At 39.2% G+C, this 27,449-nt stretch overlaps 1 protein-coding gene and 1 non-coding gene across 3 annotated transcripts in view; both read right to left on the bottom strand.

Moving 5' to 3' along the window:
• NPSR1 (neuropeptide S receptor 1) overlaps positions 1-27,449 on the bottom strand; it is a 160,213-nt gene that overhangs the window by 28,893 nt on the left and 103,871 nt on the right. The window contains exons 3-5 of one of the 2 annotated variants that reach the window (XM_042921855.1): positions 27,292-27,395; positions 17,294-17,387; positions 11,302-11,503 (exon numbers count right to left, since the gene is read on the bottom strand). In XM_042921855.1, the coding sequence (XP_042777789.1) occupies positions 11,302-11,503; positions 17,294-17,387; positions 27,292-27,395 (400 nt within the window). The remainder of the gene's footprint in view (positions 1-11,301; positions 11,504-17,293; positions 17,388-27,291; positions 27,396-27,449) is intronic. The other variant, XM_042921865.1, reaches the window with a different exon arrangement.
• Positions 1,906-2,012, bottom strand: LOC122214647. The gene has a single exon (XR_006200027.1). It is a non-coding gene; the product is annotated as a U6 spliceosomal RNA (small nuclear RNA).

Genomic DNA, 27,449 nt, shown 5'->3' with positions numbered 1-27,449 from the left:
TTGACACTAAAATGCAGTTAATAATGCAAACTTCTTATGAGATTTTTGGGATCAAATGTGACAACATTGAAAATGCCAAGCACAGTGCTTGGAAATTAGCAGAGACTCAATCAATAAATGCCATTTTTCTTTCCCTCTTTCTTTTCCATTTTTCACATAATATCACATCTACTTTCGCATGATATAATCAATACCTAACAGGAAAGCAAAGTGTAAGTGACTCAAAAGCATCAGCAAATTTTGTATCTTTCGTCTCCGTTAATGAATATAAAAATTTATACTGTAATCGGTTATTTGTTGTTTCTAATATATTAAGAAACTCAACAAAAACTTTGGGACAAAGCATTGCTTTATTTTGTTTTATTTTATTTTTAAATCTTTTTAAATGTTTATTTATTTTTGAGAGAGAGAGAGAGAGAGAGAGAGAGAGAGAGAGAGACGGAGTGCAAGTGGGGGAGGGGCAGAGAGAGAGGGAGACACAGAATCTGAAACAGGCTCCAGGCTCTGAGCTGTCAGAACAGACCCTGATACGGGGCTCGAACTCATGAACTGTGAGAGCTGAACCTGAGCCGAAGTCAGATGCTTAAGCAACTGAGCCACCCAGGTGTCAAGCATTTCTTTATTTTAGAACTGCACAAATTTCCCTCCTGAGAATCACTGGTTAAAACAAAATCAGAGCTCTGGTCTGCAGTAGCTGACAAAGCACTAATTGCTTTTAGTGATCTTTACAATATAACTTAATTAATGACTGTGTTAAAACCTTCTGCTTCTTATTGCTTTTCCTATTCTTGCTCACTGAACTCCTCTGAATGCTCCAGGTGAGCTTGGGACCTTTTTCGAGCAACCCCTCTCCTTCTCATCTACCTGTCCAGGGATTTTTCTGGAATTTGTAAGTCTACTTTAAAGAAGAAATGAGAAAAAAATTACTTGTGAGTCTATTCTTTACCCTAAGTTGGACATTTGTTATAGCAAGGAGACTTTTTCCCCAGGAAATGAAATATAAGGAAAGGTTACAACCACTGTGAAACATTAATTATGTATTACACTTGCAACCTCAGTGCTATGTCAATTAATAATTCAAATATTCATTGACCACCTGCCATATACATAAAGGAAAATTAAGGAAGGTCTTATGTGTTAGCGGTTTAAGACTAAGTCATCACCACCTAATCTACATAGGACCAATCAGGCAAGTGGAAAACAGCTCCTAATAAGTAGGGTGTCCCTTTATTACCCAAATCAGGCCACTTCTCAGAGCAGAGCAGAGCAGTCATGCATCAGAGAAATCTCTGAATTATATTTGTCTCCTTCTCCCTCCTCATTTCTTTCATCAGCAAGTTCTGTGGACTTTCCATTCAAAATGTCTCCATGATTTGTTCCTTCCTCTCCTTTGCTGCTCCTCAGCATCAATCCAGATCCTTCCAACCTCTTTTTTTATACTTCGACAATTTTAAAAAAATGTTTATTTATTTTGAGAGAGAGAGACTGAACAAACTCACACACAGGGGAGGGACAGAGAGAGAGAGAGAGAGTGAAGAAACTCACACACAGGGGAGGGACAGAGAGAGAGAGAGAGAGAGAGAGAGAGAAAGAGAAACTGTGAATCCCAAGCAGGTTCTGCACTTACGCACTGTCAGCATAGAGTCCGACTCAGGGCTTGATCCCATGACCCTGGGATCATGACTTTAGCTGAAATCAAGAGTTGGATGCTTAACCAACTGAGCCACTCAGGTACCCTGACAACTTTTTTTATTGTGGTAAAATAAACATAGCAGAATTTACCAGTTTAGCCCTTTTTAAGTGCACAGTGTGGTGGCATGAAGTACATTCACATCATTGTATAACCATCACCATCATCCATCTCCAGAATTTATCATCTTCCCTAAGTGAATCTCTATACTCATTAAAAGTATAGAAGCCTTCATGAATGTTCATGTTATACTCATGCAAGGGCCATACTAATCTTCTCTGTATGATTCTAATTTCAGTATGTGTGCTGCCCAAATGATCACCCCTTGTGACCTCTTGCCTGATTATGGTGATCTTCCAATGCCTCTACTCAGCTACCATCTTGAATGTCCATGCCACCATCAAGGTGGAGCTCTGGGACACAGAGTCATTCTCTGGCTTAAAACACTCCAGTGTCTCCACATTCCTACAAGATGGTATCCAGTCTCTTATGCAGGGCATCCAAAGCCTCCCACAATCTGCCTCTGCCTTCCTTACCTTATCATCATCATCCTGCTTCCTTCCACCCCACTGTCTCTCAATGACATTTCTCCATATCAGTGATGGGAGCAGCCAATAGGGCAGGCCAACAAAACTAACCCTGACTCCATGCTTCACATGTAGTTGACTTTGGGTGAATCTGAGTTCCAGTGTCTTCCATCTGTCAGCATCCGCTTTGCTCTCTCATTGAAATGCATTTTTAAGCCTATTCTCTGTATTTCACTTTGCTATGAAACCTTTCTGAGCTGTGCTTGTTCCCCAGTGATAATTAGCTCCCTCTTCCTTGGGGATAGGATTCCTTCCATGATAGTATAACACTGGTTACACTGATTCTTGTCTATGGTGGTCATGTCCTAAAGATCAGCAGACCTATAAATAGCCCATTTGTAGAAAGAGAGCTAAAGAATAGCATCTCCATTCTTTTAGTCCAACTTCTTCCATGTCTTCAATCTATTTCCATTCTCTTGACAAGTGCAGCTTTCCTTCAGGCTTCTTAGAAACCTGAAAACTGAAAGATCACCTAGATTGAAGAAAGTATCCCTTATCGGTAACTGGCAGGTGGAGTTCCTGATTTTATGGAAGACTATCTGGACACAGACCCATTTTATTTCATTTCCTTTATAGAGGCAGCTCATGGTGAGGGGAGAGTGAAAGCCTAAGCCAGAGAAAACCTTGTAGGACTCTTAGGAGGATGCCTGAACCCGGTTCCTTAGTTCTGAGTCTGGATTATGCGTAAGAAGTGTTGAGGAAACAGAACAAAACCTTTACTCTTCCTTTGAGACACCATGAGAGCACCCCATTCAGATTACAGGTGCCTGACCCCTGTAGGACTCAGCACAAGGCTGGGGACTTGATGGATGTCCACTGCAATCTTGGAGCCATACGCCTTCAGAGTCAGACGGGGCCTAAGGCTGAATCTCTGCCTCACCTTTGGGGTCTGAGGATGGTGTTGAATTGTGCTCTAAAGGTCTCGCTGGAGGTCAGGCATAGGGAAGACAGGCAGGGGGAGTTGGTGCTTCACTGGATAGGCCTTTTTTTCTCCTCTCCCGGCAGGGGCTTTAAGAATACTCCTTAGTTGAAAGTGTCTCTCTCCTTCATTAATTAATTCATTCCACTATATGCATTTGAGCACTTTTTTGTATCAGGCACCTGTTGAGCCACTGTGGATACCACAGCAGAAAAAAAACAGAGTCCTACCCCTCATGGAGCTCATATTGTATTTGTGGAGATAGACGATAATAAAATGAGGACACAGTAATAAATGATTATAAAGGAGCAAAATCATATGGAGATAAAATGTAGGGTGACACAAGAGTATATAATAAGGGCCCTGACTTGTTCTGGGGGTCAGACTTCAGTTTTGAGAGATTCAGTGACTTGTCTGAGTTCACACAACTAGAAAACGGGACTGTAGCCTGGGTCCTCTGACTTCAAGGACTGTTAACCAACTTGTTAACAAACTTGTTAAGGAGGGTGCACAGCCTCCTCTGGGGGCTGTATTGGGTCACACATACTATATATGGTTCTAGTTATTTACTTCTTTGATTCCTAGACCAGCTTAGCCTCTCTGCTGTGGATCCCCTAAGGGGGCTCTCTATTTGCCCTACCATAGCACTCATCACACTGCTACAACACCTTCCTTAATTGGCTGCCTTCTCTGTTATACAAGAAGATTCTTAAATTCAAACAGGATGTATGTCTTGTCATTTCTGTATCCCCTTTGCCTGGTCCAGGGTCTGGCAGAAGTTGGGTGCTCTACATGTATTTCTGGAAATAACTAATGTGTGGGAAGAGGCAAGGAGTCAGGGACTGTGTCATTGGGCTCTGGGAGACATGAAGGCAGAAGTAACTTTGGGGGGAGAATGTAGAAAGAGCATGATACTTAAGAAACTAAGAAAAATGTGAGAGTCCTGATATACACAATCCATTGACACCATGTTTAATGGGCTCCTGGACAGAGAAAGTCAAAGGAATGCCTTTATTAACTCACTCGGCACTACAGAATTAACTGAGATTTCTCAGAAGAGTTCACTCTGGTGACTTTGGTAGTTCAGATGAATTCACTGATGTCTGGAACCAGCAAGTATGGACAGTTGGGTATCAGTTAGGATGCTTTTTGTAGCAAGTTACAGAAAACTCCCAACTCAAATTGTTCTAAGAAATTAGAATATTTCTTATCTTCCGCAATTGTAACTTCAGAGGGTCAAATCTGCATTCCTTCCATCCCTGTCTCTTTTCTTTTCAGTGTAGGTGTCTCCCTGAGTCAGACTACAGCAGTTCTAGGTGTCAATGCAGAGACAGCAATGTCCAGAAGGTGAGAAGCTGTCCTCTCCTGGGCTTGTTCCCTAAGAATGGGGAAATCTTTCCCAAAAGCTTGTCAGAAACACTCCCTCACATCTCATTGGCTACAATTGCTCACCTGGCCATTCCCAAACTATTCACATACTGAGGGGAGAGGCGACCATGAGCAGCTTATTGTGGAATGGATATTGGAAAGCCCATCACAAACATCTACCCTAACCTAGCAAATTCGTGAGAATGCCTTTTCAAAAGGTATAACTCTTGCCACCCCTCAGGTAACACCATATAGTATATCACTTCCTTTACTAATATCATGGGTCATTCTCCTTGACCTTGGACCTCATGCCCAGGGACAGTGCTGGCCAGCCCCTGGGTCCTTTTACCCACCATAGCCATGAACTCTACTGGGCTGTACCAACCTTAGCATAGGGCTTTCCCACAGTCTGAACTCCATTCCCCAAGCGAAATAAATGGATTTTTTTTCATGTAACACGAATCAGTGCTCTATGACAAATGTGCTTTTTTCCACTTATTACTTTGCAGTCGTTGGCCATGGATCTTTTATGCCTCTATCTTTATGTCACAGAGATAAAAATGATAGAAGAATGAGAAATCAATTAAGTCACAAGAAAATAACCATAGCTAAACTAAAGCAATTACACCGGGGCTAATAACCTTCCCAGCAACAGTTAGACAGTTATGTCAAGTAAATTTTAAAATAACAGGAGTTGTGTTGACCCAGAAAAACATTGTATTGCCTTTATTGTCAGTCACTGTGATTTCAAGTCCTGGGAGGCTTGATTTAATTAATGGCAGAGCAGCTAAATCTTTATTCATACACAGCTCTCCTGAAAGTTTGCCACAGGCAATATAACTCCTTCTTCTCTTCTTCCCCCCCGTCTCTGCCTTTCATCCTCTCTCCCTTTCCTTTCTCCCTTCCTTCTTTCCTTTCACAAATATTAATGAAGGATCTGCCATATGCCAGAAACTGATCTAGGTACTAAGTAGCCAGAAATTTCCATGATAGGTGTGTGTGTGTGTGTGTGTGTGTGTGTGTGTGTGTGTGTGTAAGAGAGAGAGAGAGTGACACAGCATCTCTGTCCTGTGATTGGGGCAGTTTGTCCATTGGGCCTTTATGGTGTGCTGGATTTGGAATCCAGAAATTAAGAGACAAAGTTCTATACTCAAGTGATACAGCCGCACAAGCAGGTGATTACACTACCATGAAGCCTTTATGGCGACAGGGACGAGCTGAGGTTGGAGGCTATGGGTGAACAGCTGAGGCACTATTTGGCCCATGACTGGCAGCAGCAGCTCTGTGTGGAGTTGGTGTGTGGAAGGACAAATGAAGAATGTGAAGTGAGTTTCCAGAAGCAAGGCAGGGTGAGTGTGGAGGAGTGCTTAGGCACAAGGAATGATGTGCACAAAGGCACAGGCATGAGAGGAGTGAGGGACGTCCCTGTTTGTTCTGGCTGGAGAAGTGCGTGAAGGGAAGAACATCAGTAACTCCCTTGAAATAGCCAGGGGACCTTTGAGAAAGACAAGCCATCTTGTCCTAACAGATATTAAATGTATATAACGCTATAATAATTAAAACAATGTGGAATTAGTGGCAAAAAAAGCACCTAACCTACTTATTTCTATGTTCTCTCCTTTCCTAATTATGGCAATTACGATGAACTGAAAATAAAACCATATTTAAAATGAAGAAGCAAATGACAAACTAGGGACATATTTGCAACTCGTAAAAAAAGAAAAAGGTTATTGTATAAAGAATATCTCTCAAGATAAAGAAAAAAGAAGATAAAAACAAACTGAAGAGACTAACAAGCCCAGAAACAATGAGAGTATTTATAATATAAACATGCATATGATAGAATTGCTGTTTCATACCATGGAGAAAAGATAGATTATTCAGTGAAAGGTGTGGGGACAAATGACCAACATTAAAAAAAACAAATTCAAGTTAGATCTCTAATTCATATGTAACATCAAAACTAAATGCTATTGGGGCACTTGTCAAATCAAATCAAATATGTTTTTTTTTTTAATTTTTTTTTAATGTTTATTTTATTATTTTTGAGACAGAGAGAGACAGAGCATGGACGGGGGAGGGGCAGAGAGAGAGGGAGACACAGAATCGGAAGCAGGCTCCAGGCTCTGAGCCAACAGCCCAGAGCCCGACGCGGGGCTAGAACTCACTGGACCGCGAGATGGTGACCTGAGCCGAAGTCGGACGCTTAACTGACTGACCCACCCAGGCGCCCCAAATATGTTTTTTTAAAGTGACATTTTTAATGTACTCCCAGCACAGAAATTATTTTCAAATAACTAAAATAATAAATCATTAAAAAGTTAAATCGGGGTGTCTGGGTGGCTCAGTCAGTTAAGCATCTGACTTTGGCTCAGGTCATGGTCTCATGGGTCATGAGTTCAAGCCCCGTATCGGGCTCTGTGCTGACAGCTCAGAGCCTGGAGCCTGCTTTCGATTCTGTGTCTCCCTCCTCACTCCTCCTCCCCCACTAATGCTGTGTCTCTCTCTGTCTCAAAAATAAATAAAACATTAAAAAAATGTTTTGGGGCGCCTGGGTGGCTCAGCCGGTTAAGCGGCTGACTTCGGCTCAGGTCATGATCTCGCGGTCCATGAGTTCGAGCCCCGCGTCGAGCTCTGTGCTGACAGCTCAGAGCCTGGAGCCTGTTTCAGATTCTGTGTCTCCCTCTCTCTGACCCTCCCCTGTTCATGCTCTGTCTCTGTCTCAAAAATAAATAAATGTTAAAAAAAAAAATTAAAAAAAAATGTTTTAAAGTTAAATCAAAGTAGAAATAGTATGTGGAAGAGGCAATTTCCTAAGAAAGAAATGGAAGGCAACAATGTAAAGAAAAGCATGAGTAAATGTGCATACACGACAGTGTGAGACGTGGGTGTATTAGAGAGAAGCCATATACATTTCATTCATATTTTCTCCTGCATTTATACAAAGTTTTGCATATGCTTTCCTATGATTCTTTTAACTTTTTAAATTTATTCATTTGACTTTTTCATTTCTTTATTTTTTATTTATTTATTTTTAATGTTTTTATTTATTTTTGAGACAGAGAGAGACAGAGTGTGAGCAGGGGAGGGGCAGAGACAGAGGGAGACACAGAATCTGAAGCAGGCTCCAGGCTCTGAGCGGTCAGCACAGAGCTGGACGCGGGGCTCGAACTCACCGCGAGGTCATGACCTGAGCTGAAGTCGGACGCTTAACTGACTGAACCACCCAGGCACCCAAGACTTTCTCATTTCTGATTTTTTTAATTCATGCTGTCTCCCCCTTTCATAATTATGTCAGTCATATCAACCAAAAGCAAAATAAAACTATATTCAAAATGAAAAGGCAAATGACAAACTAGGGAAATATCCTCAATGATTGAAAACATGAAAAGCTCATTACTTAAAGAATATCTTTGAAAATAAAGAAGAGAGAAAACAAAATAAAATTGAGAAAAAAATGGGTAAAAGGATAAAATATGTAATTTACTTGAAAAATAAAAAATGATAATGTACATATTAAATTTTTAAAATCTCATCCGTAATGAAAAAAACACAAGTTAAAACAATGACATATGTATTTTTTGCCTCTCAATTTGGTAAGGATATATGTATGTATGTATGTATGTATATGTATATATATGTACGTGTGTATCATGCCTGAAGAACAATGAAGCATGAGGCATGGTTCATAAAGTGAACGAGCATCTTATTTGAGTTGTTTCTTTTGTCTACTTAAGCTTGGAATTGAAAGTTTAACTTTACCTAAAAGAACTATAAGCAAAAGAATCAAACGCAAGGATCCACAGCGTGGTTAAGAAGGAAAACTAAAAACAACAACGGTAAACTTTAGCTCTGAGAGATATGAAATTGTTACAAGTTATCCGAGGAGCTAGCTGGAAAACAATAAATAAATGAATTCCTCACGAGATTCCATTTAGGCCTGGTCTTGTGTCAAGGGAGGAGAAGAGGCTCCTGGGTGGCTCAGTCAGTTGAGCACTGGACTCTTGATTTCCACTCAGGTCATGGTCCCTGGGTCATGGGATCAAGCCCCCAGTCTGGCTCTATGCTCAGTGTGGGGCCTGCTCAGGATTCTCTCTCCCTCCCCACTCTCTGCTCCTCTACCTCTCTCTCTCTCTCTCTCTCTCTCTCAAATTAAAAAACAAAACAAAACAAAAAAGAAGGGAGGAGAAGCTGATGGGGTGGAGCCACATCCCCCTGAGAGAAGTTCTTTCTTCAACAGGAGGAGCCTGACCATGAAAGAGTGAAGCTCCTAATTGAGCAGATAGGAAACCCTTCAGAGAAGCTCAAGGTTGGAGGGAGGTCACTCTGAATCTCCATCGTTCTACCACAGCTAGGGAGCAAGGAGAAGGATGAGGGCCGAGTGAAACTCGCTTTTGAAATCATCCCTTCATCATCAAATTATACTTAGCTTTTTCCAAGGACACTACAAGAACACACAAGTTGGGCTGTAGGTAAGTTTGAGAGGTCCTGATGGGAAGAAGCAGCTTGAATTGATGGGGGAAGATTAGGGACAGTGAAAGAGCCGCGTGACAGATCTGGCCAGACAGTGCAGTGGGAGCCATGTGGTTCACATACTGTATTCACCCTGCTGAGCAGGGGTTTTGACTGATTTCACGAACTGATGGGAAATCAATCAGGAGAGAACAAGGACATGCACTGCCACTGAAATTGATGTGTCAGTTGTGTGACAGACGGCGGAAGCTGCTTCCTCCCAAATGCTCACCCCTGCAACTAGTCGCCCTCCTCTGCCATGTGCCCCTTTCCAACAATGCTATGACTTACCTTTGATTGGTTGTCTAAATACCCTTCATCTTTCCTTCAGGATTCCTCCCAAGTTCAACTTGGTAGAAAGGAGGCAGTACGTTGAAATAACGTAGACGTCAATTTGTCAGTTCAGCAGAGATGACTGGGCAATCTCCAACCTCAGCAAGGCTGCTGGGCTGGCTATGGGATCACCATCCTGCCCAGCTCCACCTCTGATGCTGGGTGAGTCATTTTGCTTCTTTTAAGCCTGCTTTTATGAAAAATTCAGGGGCTGGACTATGTGATGGATGACATTTTTCCAGCTTTGGGATTTTATGAGACTGAAGATGAGCAAAGAGCAAGAATATGTGATTCCCATAATGTCAGAAAACACTTGAAAAATACTTAATACACTTAATTAATAATCAAAGAAATGCATATTAAAATGGTGAGATACTTTTTCTTTTTTTTTTAATTTAACATTTATTTATTATTGAGAGGAAGAGAGACACAGAGCATGAGCAGGGGAGGGGTAGAGAGAGGGGGAGACACAGAATCGGAAGCAGGCTCCAGGCTCTGAGCTGTCAGCAGAGAGCCCGACGCAGGGCTCGAACTCATGAGCTGTGAGATCATGGCCTGAGCCGAAGGTAGACACTTAACTGACTGAGCCACCCAGGTGCCCCGGTAAGACACTTTTTCACAACCTCTATGTTTGACAAAGATTTAATAAAGAAGTGATGTCATCTTCCATTGGGTCAGGGGAAGAAGAATCAGAGCTCTTTTTTGCTGTTGGCAGGAATACATCTTTTCTATAGGGCAGCTTATGAATATGCATCTAAAGTCTTGAAATGAGCATCATCTTTGATCTAAGAATTCCACTAGAATGGGATCTGAAGGAATAATCAGGGACTCATGAATAAATTTAAATACAAAGATTTTTATTGCATCATTATTTATATGATCCGAAACCAAAGGCTGATCTTCCTTCAACCAGGAGAAATTATGGGACGCTCCATGGCAAGCTTGAGGACACTCAAAACAGGATCAGCCTGGCCACATACACACTCAACATGCCAGCGTCTCCCTCAATCCCATCTCATCCACCCACACAGAGCCACGTTGTCAGAGGCGATCCTGCCATATGACTAGTGAGACCCTGCCTTTCCAGGTGGCTGTGGTCTTCTCTGCTGAAAGACCATCAGTGGCCACCATTGGCTGCAGGACAAACCACCTATGGTTTGGTGGTTAAGGCCCTTTATAATCGAGCCTCACCCCACCAGAAAGAGCTTTTTGCCAACTTCTCCCCTCCCCTACTGACACCGCCTGCCTTCCCTTTCCCTGTCACCACACTTACTCTAACCCCCAGTCACCAGGGAGCCTGCTTTCCTCTCTCCTTCAATGGTGGCTTCCAGCAAGTGTTCCCTGCCATTAACTGACCTCACTGCCCACACTTTCTAGCATAGTTTTTGTGTATATTGCCTTTTTTTCCTTTTTTGCTCAGTGTTGTTTCAAGTTTGCCTATCTTTCCAATTATAAGGTCTCTGAAACTGGCACTATGTCTTACATTTGAAAGACTACATGCTATAGGAGAAAGAACAGGCATGAAATCAGAAAAACCCATGTTTAAATCCTGTGCCATGTTGGGTAAATTACTTGACCTCTCTGAGCCTGAGTTTTGCCACACATAAAATGCAGACAACAGTAGTTCTTTCATAGAGTTGTAATGTGGTTAATGGGACAATTGTTAACCACTTAGCACAATGCCTGCCCCATAGTACATACTCAGAAAATATCAGTTCCCTTCTTTCACTCTACTTTGGAGAAGTTGGGCTTGATAAACAGTAAGTTTAGATGAAATTTTGTGGTCTGGCCACTTCCCTCAAGGACACCAGGAACAATGAAAGACCTGTAGGGAAGGAGAGCAGGAATTGGCGAACCAGGAAATCCATGGGTCTGGACTGCTGGCCCCTTACCTGATGATTGTCAGAGGGATGAAATACACCAGGAAGGCCACGATGGTCATGTATGGGGTCCAGTAGGAGTCGTCAGGCCACAGTGCCCAGCACTGCACTTCACCATTAGAGAGTTTCCTTTTTCCAAATATGATCAGGGTGGGAATGGAGAAGAGGAAAGAGAGGGTCCAGGCAATCATGATGAGGACCTTGGCTTGCTTTTCTGCTCAAAGGAAAGAGAAGTTGGATGGTTTGTTCATGTAGACATCAAAATCACCCAAGATGAGGACAGTATGAAAGGTGAGAAAGAGACTGAGAATAGTGTCTGACATCTTCACTGGGCGAGGAGCATGGCTGTGTGGTCAGACAGAGGGAACATTGTAGAAGGCAATCATGGTAACATGAGCATCAAAGGAACAGACCAGTGCACATGCAGTAATGGAGGAGAAGGGAGCTAGAAGTGATCCAGGGAGGTAGGAAAATGTCAACACCACCCCCACGCCTTGATGTTCTCAGAAGGAAGGCTGAGAAGCATCCTTTTCAGAGATGTTAGGAGGACCAGGGATCTCAGGAGGCAGAGGGTGGAGGGAACCTACTGTGATGTGGTTGACAATGTAAGGGAGTTGGTTCCTGGAGGAATAGAGGAAAGTTGCTCTGGGTAGAAAAAGCAGTGGGAATTTGGTGAGGAAATAAGCACAGAGCAGGATGGGATTGAGAGAGCAAGTGAGATGGCTGGAAGGCTTTTCCTCTTGATCAGAGGGATGTGATCCCTGCTGGGTTTCTGCAGACCTCGACAGCATTAGTAACTGTTCCTGCATGCTCTTGTTCTTTCACTGGTTAAAATTCAAATTTTATCTTCTGTAGGTCCTAGAGCCTGGACTTTTAAGAGTGATCTGCAACTCCTGGGCCCCACTCAGATTCCCTTGACGGGCTAACAATGTATTCACTTGTGAAAGGAATGGGCAAGGAAGTAATCAGATTCAAAGAATAGGAAACCATGCTTTAGAATTAATTCCACCAAGGTACTAAAAATGTGTCCCCAGAGTCCACCCGGGGCACATGCTTGGAATTACTTTTCTCATACAGGTGCTGGGCTGTACCGGGAAGTCCCCAGTCAGATGTGTCACCAGCAAACACACAGCAGTGGTAAGACTGTTGACCTTCTGATCAGCGGAGCCCATCTGCTATAAAGAGTGACCGTTTGGGGCTTAACACTCAGGGACAGAACAGATGAAATGCAGTCTGGGTATTAGGTAGGCCATCCTCTGTTATCTTCAAAGTTGCCTGTGTCTCCTACCCATAGGAAGGCAGCTTCTTGTTCAAAGTGCTCTTGTCCAATTCTGTACTTCTGTCTTAGCCTCTACCTTTTATGCATCATAAAAGGTAGAAGCCTCTACCTTCTTTGTTTTTAGCAATGGAAGTTACACATGATAATTACAGACATACTAGCAGAGAAATGGAAGCAAAGAGAAGAAAAAGAAGTCCTTGGTGGCACCACCCAGAAATAGCCAGACTAAATTTTGATAGTGCATTCATATATAATACAATAGATTACACATATAAAAATGAGAACATAATATACATGCTGATTTTCAACCTAATTTTTTTCCCTGGAAAAAATTTTATGACCATCTTGTCATGTCAAGAAAATCTTTTGTCAAAAAATTTTATGACATCTTTTCATGTCTACATCTACACAAGCGGCATTCAGAGTTTTTCAGGCAGTGAAAGCCTTTCATCAAATGTTAATTTTATCCTGGGCCCAGTGCAGGATGCCTGGGTAGCTCAGGTTGAGGCTAGGTGACAGCCAGAAGCTTCCAGGCCTGTCTGGGAGCAGGTCTACAAAATGAGCCCTCCGGGCCCAGAGTGTGAAATGTAATTTGAAAAGCACTGATACATTTCCCCCCCCCCCCCCAATGGTTACACTAAACTGCAATTTTATCCATAGCCTCTTATTATTTAAATTGCTTCTGATTATTTTTATTACAAATAATTTATATGTATCTCTTTGTACTGCTATTGCCTTAGGATAAACTCTTAGAAACAGATTTTGGCAAATATTATTAAATTTCTCCCAGAAGTGTCTACAACTTATGGCTCCCGCCAGAAGTCTACAGACACGACTATCTTGTTATACCCTCCCAACCCGGAGAAGATTCCCCCTCTAACTCTTGTTACCTCATTGGTAAGATTTCATATCCAAATGTTTAATTCTTGCAATTGTTTAGTTAGTGGTCCAAAAGAGTATTTCTATATATGGTCTGCTCATTTTTCTTTGTTTCTTAATAAATTTGTTCATGTTCTTCGCCCACTTTTTCTATTGGTATGTTATTCTATCCTTGCCACAGTTCTTTACAAAAATGATATTACCCCTTTGTCTGTTGTATACAAATATTTTCTCACTTGTCATTTTGCTTCTTAAGTATGTGTACAATATTTATTATTTGTATAAATAGTTTTAAAGTTCTGATGTAGTGAAAACAACATTTATTTCCCTTATTGTTTCTGCCTTGGGTGTTATTCCTAGGAAGATCTTTCTCTCACCAAAACTAAAAAAAAAGTTTTACTCATACTCATCCCCTTTCAAGTTTAAAATTTTTACTTTTTTCAATCCAACTGGCATTTACTTTATAATTAGCTGTGGCAGATAGCAGTCTAATATTTTTTAAGTGGCTAGACAACTATAATAACACCATATACTGAGTAATTCATTCTTTTCTAATTGACATTATTCCATATGCTTTCCATACATTATTCTGGTTTCAGTATCATGTTTTTTAAAATTATCAAACTTTTATATTATGTTTTAATATCTGGCATGACATATTTCTCTTCATTATTAACAGATGTTTTCCTAATTGTTCTTATATTTATTTATCCTAAAGGGCCTTGAAATGTCAACTTCTCTGGAGTGGCTGGCTAAGGAAACTACCACTTTAGTAAAAAGCATTAAAAAAAAATCAGTAAAATGTGGCCTCCCCTTCCCCTCTCCTTCCTTTGCTTTAGTTGTCATTGCCTTGTGTCTGCAAAGCCACATGTGACTCTGTGTGGCTTCCACCTGCTCCTGTTCTCCACAAAGGTGTGCTGCCTGGTGGGGAATTGCTTTCTGTTGTCTTCTCTTTGTTCAGTCACGTAAACCCTTAGCTCTGCCCCTCAGGGCTGCCCTTAAATTCCAATGAGCTGTGACATCAAGAGACTCTAGCATCGGGTTCCCTGTTCTCACCTGTACCTCTCCCCCAAACTCCTGCACAGCCATACAGCCTTCCTGGGGGTGTGGCACCCATGTGTGCTGGGAATTCCTTGAAGTTTCTGGGATTTGGATGGCTTCTTTCCTTGGCTCCCACCCAGCTCTAGGTCTCCTCTATTTTGACTGGGGCCAAGGTCAGACACTTAACAGACTGAGCCACCCAGGCACCCCAAGTGTCCTCGATTTCTATGGCTCTTCCATGACTTCAGAGGAATTGGCAGCGAGGAAGGGAAAACGGTTAATGTTGATTTCCAACTTTCATCTTTCCCCGATGCCATTGGAGATGATTATTTTCTAAGTGCCCAACACTGAACCTCTATTAATTTTGTAGTGAGGAAATAAATTGCTTTACATCTTTAACAGAACACTGTGATATTCATTCCTGCCTTTTCTGTAATTTAGGACACTGTTCATAATATTGCAGTGTTTCCTAGAACTCGTCATATCTTCCATGAGCTAAACATTTGATTTTTTTTTTTTTTTAATCTAATGAGTATGGTGACATGGGTAACTGACCATGTTTTCCTTCTGGCTACGGATTCCCTAAGCCTCCACCTTCTGCCAAGCATCCTGAGACACCTCTCACATGTTTTCTTATATGATTTCCCTTCACTCATATTTCTGCACTTTGAAATACCCTGGTGTATGTGTTTTTTGTATGTCCCCACTCAAACCTTCCTGGGGCCTACTGGGCGTAAATAAATAGATGAATGAATAAGTATATCACACTTTCGTATAGAGCATAAAATGTTTCCCCATTTTCCTTCATCTCACTCCCTGCTTCCTTCTTTATCATAATCACTGAGGCAATGGTAGTGCCTAGAAAGCTCAGTAGTGGTCACGTACCTTCACACACACACACACACACACACACACACACACACACACAAACAAAAACAACCCTAGAAAAAGCCTAAAACAGGTGTAAATTATATTTTTAAATTGGTTTTAACTGCACACAACACATCAATATACCTTCTTGTATGTAAGTCCCTGTGGTCACTATGACTAGTCCAAATCCCATCCCCAGAGTGAGGACTATTTGGTGTGTGTGTCCTTGGAAGCAATTGCTTATTACTTTCTTTTCTTTTCTTTTCTTTTCTTTTCTTTTCTTTTCTTTTCTTTTCTTTCTTTCTTTTTCTTTTCTTTTTCTTTTTTTTTTTTTACTATCCATTGCTATACCAATGCCTCATTCAGAGGCAGGATATATGGTAGTCAAAGACACCCATGCTGTCTTGGGTTCAAACCTTGCCCCTACACCTACCAGCTGTGTGATCTTGGGCAAATTACTTTAACTATCTGAATTGCAATTGTCCAGACTATAAGATTCAGATAATAATAGCATCTATCTCCCAGAGATGTTGTAAGAATTAAAGTACCTAACATTCATAAAGAGCTTAGAATCGTGAATGGAATATAGTATGCAATCAATAAATCTAAGCTACTGAAACTTCTACATAGGCTAGCCAGCCATTCCTCCAACGAGGGAATCCCTGCTATTCTAAGCAACATTACCATAAACGATATGTGTGCATACTTGCATGCATGTGGGTGTTTGTCAAGAGAAGATACCAAAAAAGTAGAATTCCTATGTCAAAGAGCACATGTGCCAATATTATCTGATATATTCAATAGATTCTGATGACATTAATTCTACTTATTCTAACGTTCTGCTTGTTCTGTTCATTTTGCTTTCTTAGTTGTAAACTACACAGAATGGTATTTTAAAGTATTATCTATTTGCCACGTTTTGACTTTTGTCCCATTTTCTATATTTGATTGCACCTCATCTTTGTAGGTGCAATCACATTAGGTTCTTCACATTAGGTTCTTCATTTCATAAGTTTTCATGGGCTGCTTGGGAAAGCGTGGTATGGGTCACTGAACATTGGGTTATTACTTGCTTTCAGGGGTCATGGAGGAAAGTAAGCTCTGCCCATGGGCAGAGTAATGGATAATTAGTCTCATGACTAGGTACCCATCACCCCTCCAAGGACTCATTGATTCCTAAGACCCCCAACTCTGTCTCTCCAAATCCAACACCCCCACGATTAGGAGGAAGAGACTTCCATCCCTGTTGCCTCTCTAGGGCAGGGGAGGCCAAAGGGAAAGGAAACATGCAGTGATCATCCCTCCTTTTTGTGCTCCAGAAATCACCCGTTAGTTTCCTTGAGTCCTTCCTGCCCTGGGCCTTTACACAATCTTAACACTTCACCCACATTACTGTAGCCTGTGGGTACTGGCAACCGTGTGGATTCAGTCTTCCCTCTGACCCATCTGCGTCCTCCTAAGGATTCCTTACTATCACTGGATCAAGGAGAATTTTCTTTGTTTCCAGTATTGTTATGAATTAAAAAAATCTTTCCAATTATTTCTATGGTTTGGGAGTACAGAGGGCAAGGTGCTTGTTTCTGGAAAATGAGCAAGTTGAAGTGGGAATATTTATTTCTTGGGAGAGGTGAATGTGTCAACACTGCTCTAAAGGAAGAGGCCAGAGGCATTAGGGTCAAGGGAAATGGTCACAAAGTGGGCCCAGCAAACTACCTTCCCTAGTAGCTCTTGACCATCCGTGGGAACCATCAGCATTTCCCCAGGCATTCTGCCTCTCTTTCTACATCTTTATGGACAATCAGACCCATTAAATAGAAAGAAAGCAGAGAAGGAGAAAGTGGGAGGAAAAGAACCATAGAAGATATTAGTGAGAACAATCCCACTCTCACCCAAGGATGATTTCTTACAGAATAGTGCTTGGTTGAGCCAGCTCACCTCCTTGCAGAAACTTCATGGGGTAGACGATGGCATGGTATCTGTCTATGCTGAGGGACACCAGGACATAGGTAGAGGCATAGAGCAGCACAACCTGAAGACAGAAACGAGAGGGGGTGCATGACTTCATAGAAGTGAGGGAATCCACACAATGGGAAGAAGAATGTTCTGTGCTATTGAGAAACCTGTGCACCAAACCTAGGGAGGGATGAAGTTTGGGTGAGGGAGAGAAATGATTCACTCCCTGTGTCTACAAGCAGATTGCTGTTCTTGGTGCTGCACTTGTCATTGTTAGTCGTAGCTGGGGAGAATGCTTCCAGATCACCCTTCCTCACTCATTCATTTGGCTTCTTGGAGACTCCACATCTCAGGATCAGTCTCTCTTGACATTTGCATGGTACATTTGTTTGTAATTGACTTTTAAAGCTAAACTAATTTTCCCTGCCACAATTGACATTCCAGAATAATTAGAAACAAACGTTCATTTGCCTTTTATCAGTGTGAGTTGTTGAGAGACAATGGAAGGGATCTGGTTTCTGGGAGCCCATGTGCTGTTTAGAATCATTTATCATCATCTGCGTTGACAGTCTCAGAGCTCACTTCCTCCTCCACTTCTCTGGTATAACTGTTCATTAAGGCCAGTCCTTGGGTCCCCCCCTTCCTCCTTCCCACCCTCTCTTTTATTAACCTTACTCATGCCCTTTAATTATCCTGAGTACAGTGTTATTTGCATAGTTTGCAGAGAAGGAAATTGGGATATAAGAGGTTAACATCTCTCATGTTAAAAGCATAATCAAAATGTAATTAAATGAAATATTTCTGAAAGAATGATCAAGGTGGAAAGTTTTCAGGTAACTTTGAGTCTTATTTATACCAAGAGTCTAGTCATATCTCTGCTTTGTAACCTTTGGATCAATTCCAGAGCAGGGAAGAATAACTCAAAGACCAGAGTCTAAGGGTGAGTGTCTGAATCTCTCCTAAAAACAAAATAGAAATACCGTGACTTTGGTAATAACTTTTGTCTGAATTTATACCTTATTGTTCTTTCTCTCATTCAGAAAAATAACAATCAACTATGTTATTGTTCTCTATTATTTTTATTTGTATAACACCACCGCAAATGCGTCCTGGCACTAATGTTGTGGAAGGTGCCACAGGGTGGGAGTTCTGATTAAAGATTGAAGGCTTTCTTGAGGGATATAAGAAGAAATTCTCCTCTTGCTAAAAAGATGCAATATGGACAGGGAGAAGAATTTTGGCCAAATTTAACCAAAAAATTTAGACAACAGTCTTCTTAGAGAAAAGTGGGATTTGTACGTGTGACCTATGAATTCAGAACTATTAAGGATGGCCACTCACAGCATAGGAGATGGCATTCAAGGAATATGAGAAAGAAAGCTCCCAAGGGCAGAACTCTATGGGATGGAACGTCTTGGTGAGAAGGTCGTAAAAATCTCAGCCATCTTTGACTGTGTTGAGTGACTGTGACCGTGAGGAACTTGCCAACACAAGTTCAGAATTTGAAGCAAGACGAAAAAGGTCACAATAAGGAGTGGCTGGAGGAGTAGGCGATGTTAACACAAAGAGATGTACTTTCAGACAGTCAAAAAGAGTAGTTAATTTCAAGGGTCTTCAAACATGTAGGCAGGGTAAAAAAAAAATTAAAGGTTACATAAAAGAAATGCATCTCAAATTGTCATGCCTCTTTTTTACAAAAATAAATGCCAGAAAACAGCATAAAAACATGTTCAGAGTTTTGAAAGAAAAATTATGATCCAAGAATTTTGTAAATATCATTTCTGTGCCAAGGCACAGAATAGTTTTCTTAAGTGTATAAAAAAAAGAAAGTATAACATCACATAATCTCCTGAAAAATCTTCCTTGAGGAAATATTTCTGCTGACTGAGCATTGTTTAAAAATTAAGAACTCTAGAAGAGGGACGGGATTGAATAATAATAGCTATGGTAAGCAATGAGTCCCCCCAAATCCCACAAAATGTTTACAACATCATTATGAATATAGTTAGGAAACATTCCAGGGAAAAATCTGGGGAATTGAGTGAGAAGAGAGAGTAGAAGGAAAGAAATCATGTTATATATTTCCATTTGGTCATTTTAGACATCTCTGTTGTTTTTTACTTTGATAGAGACATATTACACTTAAAAATTAAAGATAAGCTATGACATAAAATAAAAGGGGGGAAAATAATTTATTAGCTTCTTACGGCTATTGTAACAAATCACCACAAGCTTCATGGTTTAAACCAGCATAAATGCACTTTCTTACACTTCTAGAGACTAGAAGTCCATAATCAGTTACACTGGGTCAAAAATTAAGGTGTTGGCAGGGCCACCCTCCCTCCACAAGCCCCAGAGGAGAATCCATTCCTTGCCTCTTTCAGCTGAAGGTGGCTGCCAGTATTCTTTGACTCGTGGCCACACCAATCTCATCTCTGAGTCTATGGTTACAATGGCTTATGTCTGTTTGTCAAATCTCCCCCCTTCCCTTTAATAAAGGATATATGTAATTACACTTGAACTCATCAAGATAATCCAGAATAATCTCCCCATTTCAAATTCCTGGACTTAATTACATCTGCAGAGTCCTTTTTTGCCGTATAAGGTAATATATATAGGTTTCAGGGATTAGAATTTGGATTTGGGGGTGCCATTTTTCAGCCTACCACAATTAACAACCAAGCAGGAAGGAAAAAAAACATGTAAATAAAAAAAATAACACAGAAAGATTAAAATGAGGTGACTTAAATAACACCAAACACTATTTGTCTCAATAAATATAAATGACTTAACCTCCTTGACTAAAACAAAGACTATGTACAAAACCCTTCCACAAATCTAACTGTATACTGTGTTGAAAATAAGCCTCTCAGTCCAAATTATTATCAAAGTTTAAAAATAGAGTGATGGCCAAAGGCATAGGAAAAACTAAAATCAAAAGAAGGCATTTACTACAATACTACTATTTGACAAATTAAATTCAAAGCAAACTGTACTACATGGGACAAAGGAATTATTTTTATTGATACAATACATAATGATGACAGAATATTAATAAACTTATATGTAACAAGTAACATAATACTAAACATGCATAACTGAAATGTTCAAAGACTTACCAAGTATAAAACACAATAATACATAGAAATAATTAAACACATTTTAAAAATAATACACATTATTGTAAAATATCTAGGCAACATTTCAAAAATTGATCATAAAATAAACTACCAAGAAAAAAAATCCCTCAATAGATTTCAAAATTATACAATTTATATAATTTGCATATTTAAAACAACAAGCAATAAAAACTGAAATCAGTATCATGTTATTTTTTTTTAAATACCACTTGGAAATTTAAACACCCTTGTAATTAACTTGAGTCAAGAAGGAAATCAAAGTACAATTATAGTCAATTCATAAATGTCAACAATGAAAATTCTACACATCAACAACATATGGGATACCATTTGGATAACAGATGGCAGATTGAGGACATATGTCTGAATTCTCACTACCCCACCCCTCTATTCTGACAAAAATGACCTAGGAAATATAAAACCAAAGAAAATCTTGCACAGAAGTTGAGACTTAAATGCAGCAAACTTAGAAAAATTTTATTTAGAAAAATACCAGATTGGATTCATGTAAAGGAGGATCCCTGGATTGACTTAAAAAATTAATATACTTTATTTTTTAGAGCAATTTTAGATTCATAGAAAAAAGGATAGTTTCCACCTCCATCCCCAACTTTTCCCCATTATTAACATCTTAAGTGTGGTCCATTTGTTAAATTTGATGATCCAATATCAATACATTACCATTAAAGTCCATACTTGTGTTGTATAGTTCTATGGGTTTTGACAAATGAATAATGTCCCCTATCAATGATTCATACAGAAAAGCTTCACTGTCCTAAAAATGCCTTGTACTTTACCTAGTCTATCTTGCCAAATCCCTAGCAACCACTGATATTTTTACTGTCTCCATAGTTTCCCTTTTCCAGAACATCATATAGTTATCATACTTCTGTAGCCTTTTCAGACTGACTTCTTTTACTTAGCAAAGTTCATGTAAGATTCCCCCATGACTTTTCATGGCTTGATAGCCCATTATGTTTTATTGTTAAATAGTATTCCATGATATGGAAGTACCAAAGTTTTTTTTTTTTATCCATTCAGCATTTGAGGAACATCTTACTACCAATTTTTGACAATTATGAGTAAAGTTGTTATAACATTCTTGTGCAAGTTTGTGTGAACATAAGCCATAAACTCAATTGGATATATATCTAGGAGCACAATTGCTATCTTGCATGATAAGAGTATTTTCTCTTTGTTTTTAATCTTTATGTCCTTATTTTGAGAGAGTGTGTGTGTGCAAGCAGGGGAGGGGGAAACAGAGAGAGAAAGAGAGAGAAAGGAAGAATCCGAAGCAGGCTCCACACTGTCAGCACAGAGCCTGACACGGGATTTGATCCCATGATGCTGGGATCATGATCTGAGTCGAAATAAAGAGTTGGACATTTAAGCAACTGAGGCACCCACGTGTCCCAAGAGTATTTTCAATTTTTTAAGAAACTGCCAAAATATCTTCCAAAATGGCTGTACCATTTTGCACTCCTACAAACAGCACTAGCATTTTGTATCATCAGTTGTTTGGATTTTAGTCATCCTAATAAGTATGTAGTGCTTTCTCATTTTAATTTGCAATTCCCTAATGCCATATAATGTTTCTTTTCATATGCTTGTTCATTATTTATATATCTTCTCTGGTTAGCTGTCTGTTCAGATAGTTTGCCTATTTTTAAGTGGGCTGTTTCCTTACTGTTGAGTTTTAAGAGGTCTGTGTGTGTGTGTGTGTGTGTGTGTGTGTGTGTGTATACATTTTTTTAGAGAGAGAGTGAAGGGAGGAAGGGGCGGGGGGGGGGAGAGAGAGAGAGAGAGAGAGAGAGGGAGAGAGAGAGGGAATCTTAAGCAGGCTCCACACTCAGCACAGAGCCTAACACAGGGCTTGATTCCATGACCTTGGGATCCTGACCTAAACCAAAATCAAGAGTCCCATGCTCAACCAACTGAGCCCCACCTAGGCATCCAGGTCTGGTATAGTTTGGATACAAATTCTTTATCAAGTATGTGTTTTGCAAACATTTTTTTCTCATTCTGTGCCTTGTCTTTTCTGTCTCTTAACAGTGTCTTTTGCAGAGAAATTTGAAATTTTCATAAAATCAAACTTTTCATTTTTTTTTTCTTTCTTGGGTTGTGCTTTTGGTGTTATACCTAAAAAGTCATTGAGAAATCCTAAGTACCCTAGCTTCTCTCCCATGTTTTCTTCTAGTAGTTTTATAGCATGCATATTTCATTCAAGTCTATGATCCATATTGAGTTAGTTTTTCTGAAAGGTGTAAGGTTTGTAGTTAGATGATTATTATTTTTTTAATGTGGATATCCCATGACTCTAGCAGTATTTCTTGAAGAGGCTGTTTTTTCTCCATTGAACTGTCTTTGCTCCTTTGTCAAAGATCAGTTGACTTTTTGTGTGCATTTGTTTCTGGGCCTCTATTCTGTTCCACTGATCTATTTGTTGATTCTTTTGCAAATATCATGCTGTCTTGATTTAGCTGTAGCTTTATAATAAGTCTTGAAATCAGATAGTATCAGTCTTTCATTTGTGTTCTTCAGTATTGTGTTGGCTATTCTGTGTCTTTCACCTTTCCACATAAATTTTAGAGTTTGTCTATATCTATAAAATAACTTGGTGAGCTTTTTATTGGGATTGCATTGAATTTATAAATTGGAGTAGAATTGACATCTTAATAATAGTGAGACTTCCTTTCTGTGAACATAGAACAGCTATCCATTTATTTGGATATTCTTTGATTTCTTTGATTAAGTATTGTAGTTTTCTTCATACTGATTTTGCACGTATTTTATTAGATTTATACGTAAGCTTTCATATTTTTGGTGCTAACATAAATGGTATTGTGTTTTTCATTTTAAATTCAAACTGCTTATTGCTGGCATATAAAAGCACAATTGACTTTTGTTTACTAATCTTATATTCTGTAATCTTGTTATTTTCACTTAATAAGCCCATAGGTTCTCTGTGGTTTTGTTTGGTTTTGTTTTTTGTCAATTCTTTCAGATTGTCTGCATAGACAATCTTGTCATATGTGAACAAAGATATTATTTCACCTTTCCTGATCTGTATACCTTTTATTTATTTTTCTTGTCCTGTTGAGTTAGTGGGACTTCAGTATGATGCTGAATAGGAGTAATGAGAGTGAACATCCTTGCTTTGCTCTCAATCTTATGAAAGAAGCATCCAGTTTCTCACCATTAAGTATGAGGTTAGCTGTAGCTTTTTGTAGATGTTCTTGTATCAAGTTCAGGAAATTTTCCTCCATGAAGAGTTTACTGAGAGTTTTTATCATGAATCGATATTGGATTTTATCAAATGATTTTTTGGTATTTATTGAAATGATCATATACATTTTCTTCTTTGTCTTTTGAGATAATGGATTGCATCAATTGATTTTCAAATGTCGAACCAGCTTTTTATACATGGAATAAATTCCACTTGACCGTGGTATGTAGTTCTTTTTATAAATACTTTGATTCAATTACTAGTATTTGTTGATAATTTTTACATCTATTTTCACAAGAAATATAGGTGTATAGTTTTCCTTTCCAGTAATTCTTTTGTCTGTTTTTGATGTTAGGATAATGCTGGACTCACAGAATGAGTTAGGAAACATTCCCTTTGCTTCTGTGTTCTAGAAAAATTAGCAACTTATTGGTATAATTTCTTCCTTAAATATTTGGTAGAATTCACCAGTAAACCCATGTAGGCCTGGTGCTTTCTTTCTCGGAAGATTATTAATTATTAATTAAATTTGTTTCATAGATACAGGCCTACTCATCTTGTCTATTTTTCCTTATATGAGTTTTGGTAGATTGTGTCTTTCAAGGATTTGGTCCATTTCAAGTAAATTATCAAAGTTTCAGGCATATAGTTCATAACATTCCTTTATTATCCTTTTAAAATCTATAGGATCAGTAGTAATTAACCCTCTTCCATTTTTAATATTAACAATTTGTGCCAACCCTCTTCTTTTGTTTACTGTCACTAGAAGTTTATCCATTTTATTATCTCTCCAAAGAACCAGCTTATAGTTTCATTGATTTTCACTGTTGATTTACTGTTTTCAGTTTTAGTAATTTCTGCTCTAGTTTTTATCATTTAAAAAATTCTACTTGCTTTAGGTATACATTGTATGTTTTCTCTAGTCTCCTAAGGTAGAAGATTAGATTATTAATTTTAGGTCTTTTTTCTTGACTAATACAAGAATTTAATGCTATAAATTTCTCCAAAAGCACTGTTTTTATTGTCCTACAAATTATGATAAGTTGTATTTTCATGTTTAATTTGACCCACATGTTACCTAGAGTGGGTATAATCCCCCAGAACATTGAGATTGGCCAGCTATCCTTCTGTTACTCATTTCTGGTTTAATTCTAATTTGGTCTGAGAGCATACTTTGTGCTATTTCCACTCTTTTACATTGTTAAGGTGTATTTTATGGTCCAGGATGTAATTTCCCTTGGTGAATGTTCCATGTGAGTTTGATAAGAATAAGTATTCTGCCTTGTTGGATGAAGTGTTGTGTAAATGCCAATTAGGTCAATTTGATAGATAGTTTAGTTTACTTCAACTGAGAGCTATTTAGTTCAACTATATCCCTGCTTCTAACACTAAGTATTGGCATAATTTATTTCTCAGCAATTGCCACAGTAAGCAATTGATAACATTTATCTACAAGGAAGCAAATTTTTTTCAATAAGGAATTAAAATATGTTTTAAAAAATAACCCCTGAGAAAATACCAGTTCCAGATGGTAATCAGGGGTCTTTCACATCTACTAAACTTTCAAGATTATATTCAGAACACAGAAGATTTTTATTTTATTTATTATTTTAAAATTTATTGATTTATTTTGAGAGTGTGAGGGAGGGGCAGAGAGAGAGAGAGAAAGAGAGAGAGAGAGAATCACAGGCACGCTCTGCACCATCAACATGGAGCCTGAGGCAGGGCCAAACTCACGGACTATGAGATCATGACCTGAGCAGAAATCAAAAGTTGGACTCTTAACTGACTGAGCCACCCAGGCACCCCAAAGATTTTTAATTGTAACTATTCTCTATTCATTTTCTGAGGATGGAGTAACTCTATTTCCAAGGTCTGAAAATGATAGAATAAATGAAAATTGTAGATGAATATAGATATGAAGATTCTTAAAAACCCTACTAGCAAGTGGAATACTGTGGGATAAGGTTTTCCAGAAATGTACTCTACATCTCTAGAGCTATAATAATTTAGATCCGGAATATGGGCATCAGAATAAAAATTATTAATGGAAAATAATTTTAAGAGCTCAGAAACAGAACACATCAGTTCTAACGCCAGTTATGAAACAGTTCATTCTTTCTGTATTAGTTGAAGTGCCTTAATCCATAGTATGTACATATATTGTGTATTAACAATATAATATATGTATATGGTAAATATGTAATCTTTTGTACCATCTATTTTATGCATATATATTTGCATTAGTAATTTTTACATTAAAGTATATTCAACAGGCAAAGTATAAATGTCTTTAATCTAAAAATAGATATTAGCAATAATTAAGGAAAAGCACATATCCCAGGGATGCCTGGGTGGCTCAGTCAGTTAAGCATCCAACTCTTGATTTTCAGCTCATGTCATGATCTTACAGTTCATGAGATTGAGCCCCAAGTGTGGCTCTGTGCTGATAGCATGGAGCCTGCTTGGGATTCTCTCTCTCTCTCTCTCTCTCTCTCTCTCTCTCTCAAAATAAATAAATATTAAAAAAAAAAAAACCCAAGTATCCCAGTTATAAAAAAATTGAAAAGGATAGTAGGCAATTTAAATAAGAAGAAATTCAAACGCCAATAGATATTTTTAAAAGTCCAATTTAGGTGGTAATACAGGCACCACAAGTTAAAACAACTAGAGATGATACCTATTTTCTGACAATCTGTCACAGTTTTTCAAAAAGAACAGTAGCCAGTGTTGTGTTAGTTTCAGGAGGAAAAAATTAAAGGAACCAAAACCAAAAAAACAAACAAAAAAAGAACTTTGAATGTTTGTATCCCACCAAAATTCATATGAATCCGAATGCCCAGTGTGATGATGGTAGGAGGTGAGGCCTTTGGGAGGTGGTTAGGTTATGAGGGTGGAGCCCTCATGAATGAGTGGGATTAGTGCCCTTATAAACAAGGCCTGGCAGAGCTCCCTCATTCCGTCTGCCATGAGAAGTCTGTAACCTGGAGGAGGGCCCTCACCTGACAATTGCTGGCACACTGATCTTGAACTTCCAGCCTCCAGAACTGTGAGAAATGAATGTTTGTTGTTTTTATAAGACCCTTACTCTGTGGTATTTTTACAGTAGCCTGAATGGACCAAGAAAGCCAGAATATGTCCTTCATATTTACTGCCCTCCCCCAATTTAAAATGTGAATATTTATGTTCTTATTAATACTTATTTATGTTTGCTTTATATATTAATTATTTTTAGAAAAAAAAATTTAAAAATCTTACCAATTTGGCTTATCCTTCCAACTAGGAGTAAGTGATAAGTTTGTTGTGTGGGAGTGTTGAGTTCTATATTGTTTTCCTTGTGAAGACTCCAAAAACTACTTGTCACTTTGCCTCATATTTTTTTAAAAAAAATTTTTTTAACGTTTATTTATTTTTCAGACAGAGAGAGACACATCATGAACGGGGGAGGGGCAGAGAGAGAGGGAAACACAGAATCGGAAGCAGGCTCCAGGCTCTGAGCCATCAGCCCAGAGCCCGACGCGGGGCTCGAACCCGCGGACCGCGAGATCGTGACCTGAGCCAAACCGACTGAGCCACCCAGGCGCCCCGCCTCATATTTTTAAAGGGCTACATACCTGCAGATAGCGGACCACTCGGCAAACGAGATCAGGTGCCATAAAATCTCCAGTGAATCGCCAAATGATATCTGTCAAGATGTTAACCAGTCCTGTGAAAGAGTCTAACAAAAACATGCAAGTGGTTAACTTTAGTCTCTTTCAAATTTCCAGCCTTG

This window comes from Panthera leo, chromosome A2 (assembly GCF_018350215.1).
Source record: "Panthera leo isolate Ple1 chromosome A2, P.leo_Ple1_pat1.1, whole genome shotgun sequence".
NCBI lineage: Eukaryota > Metazoa > Chordata > Mammalia > Carnivora > Felidae > Panthera > Panthera leo.
Note: the sequence above shows the minus strand (reverse complement) of the source record. Positions and strands in the feature narration are given on the sequence as shown.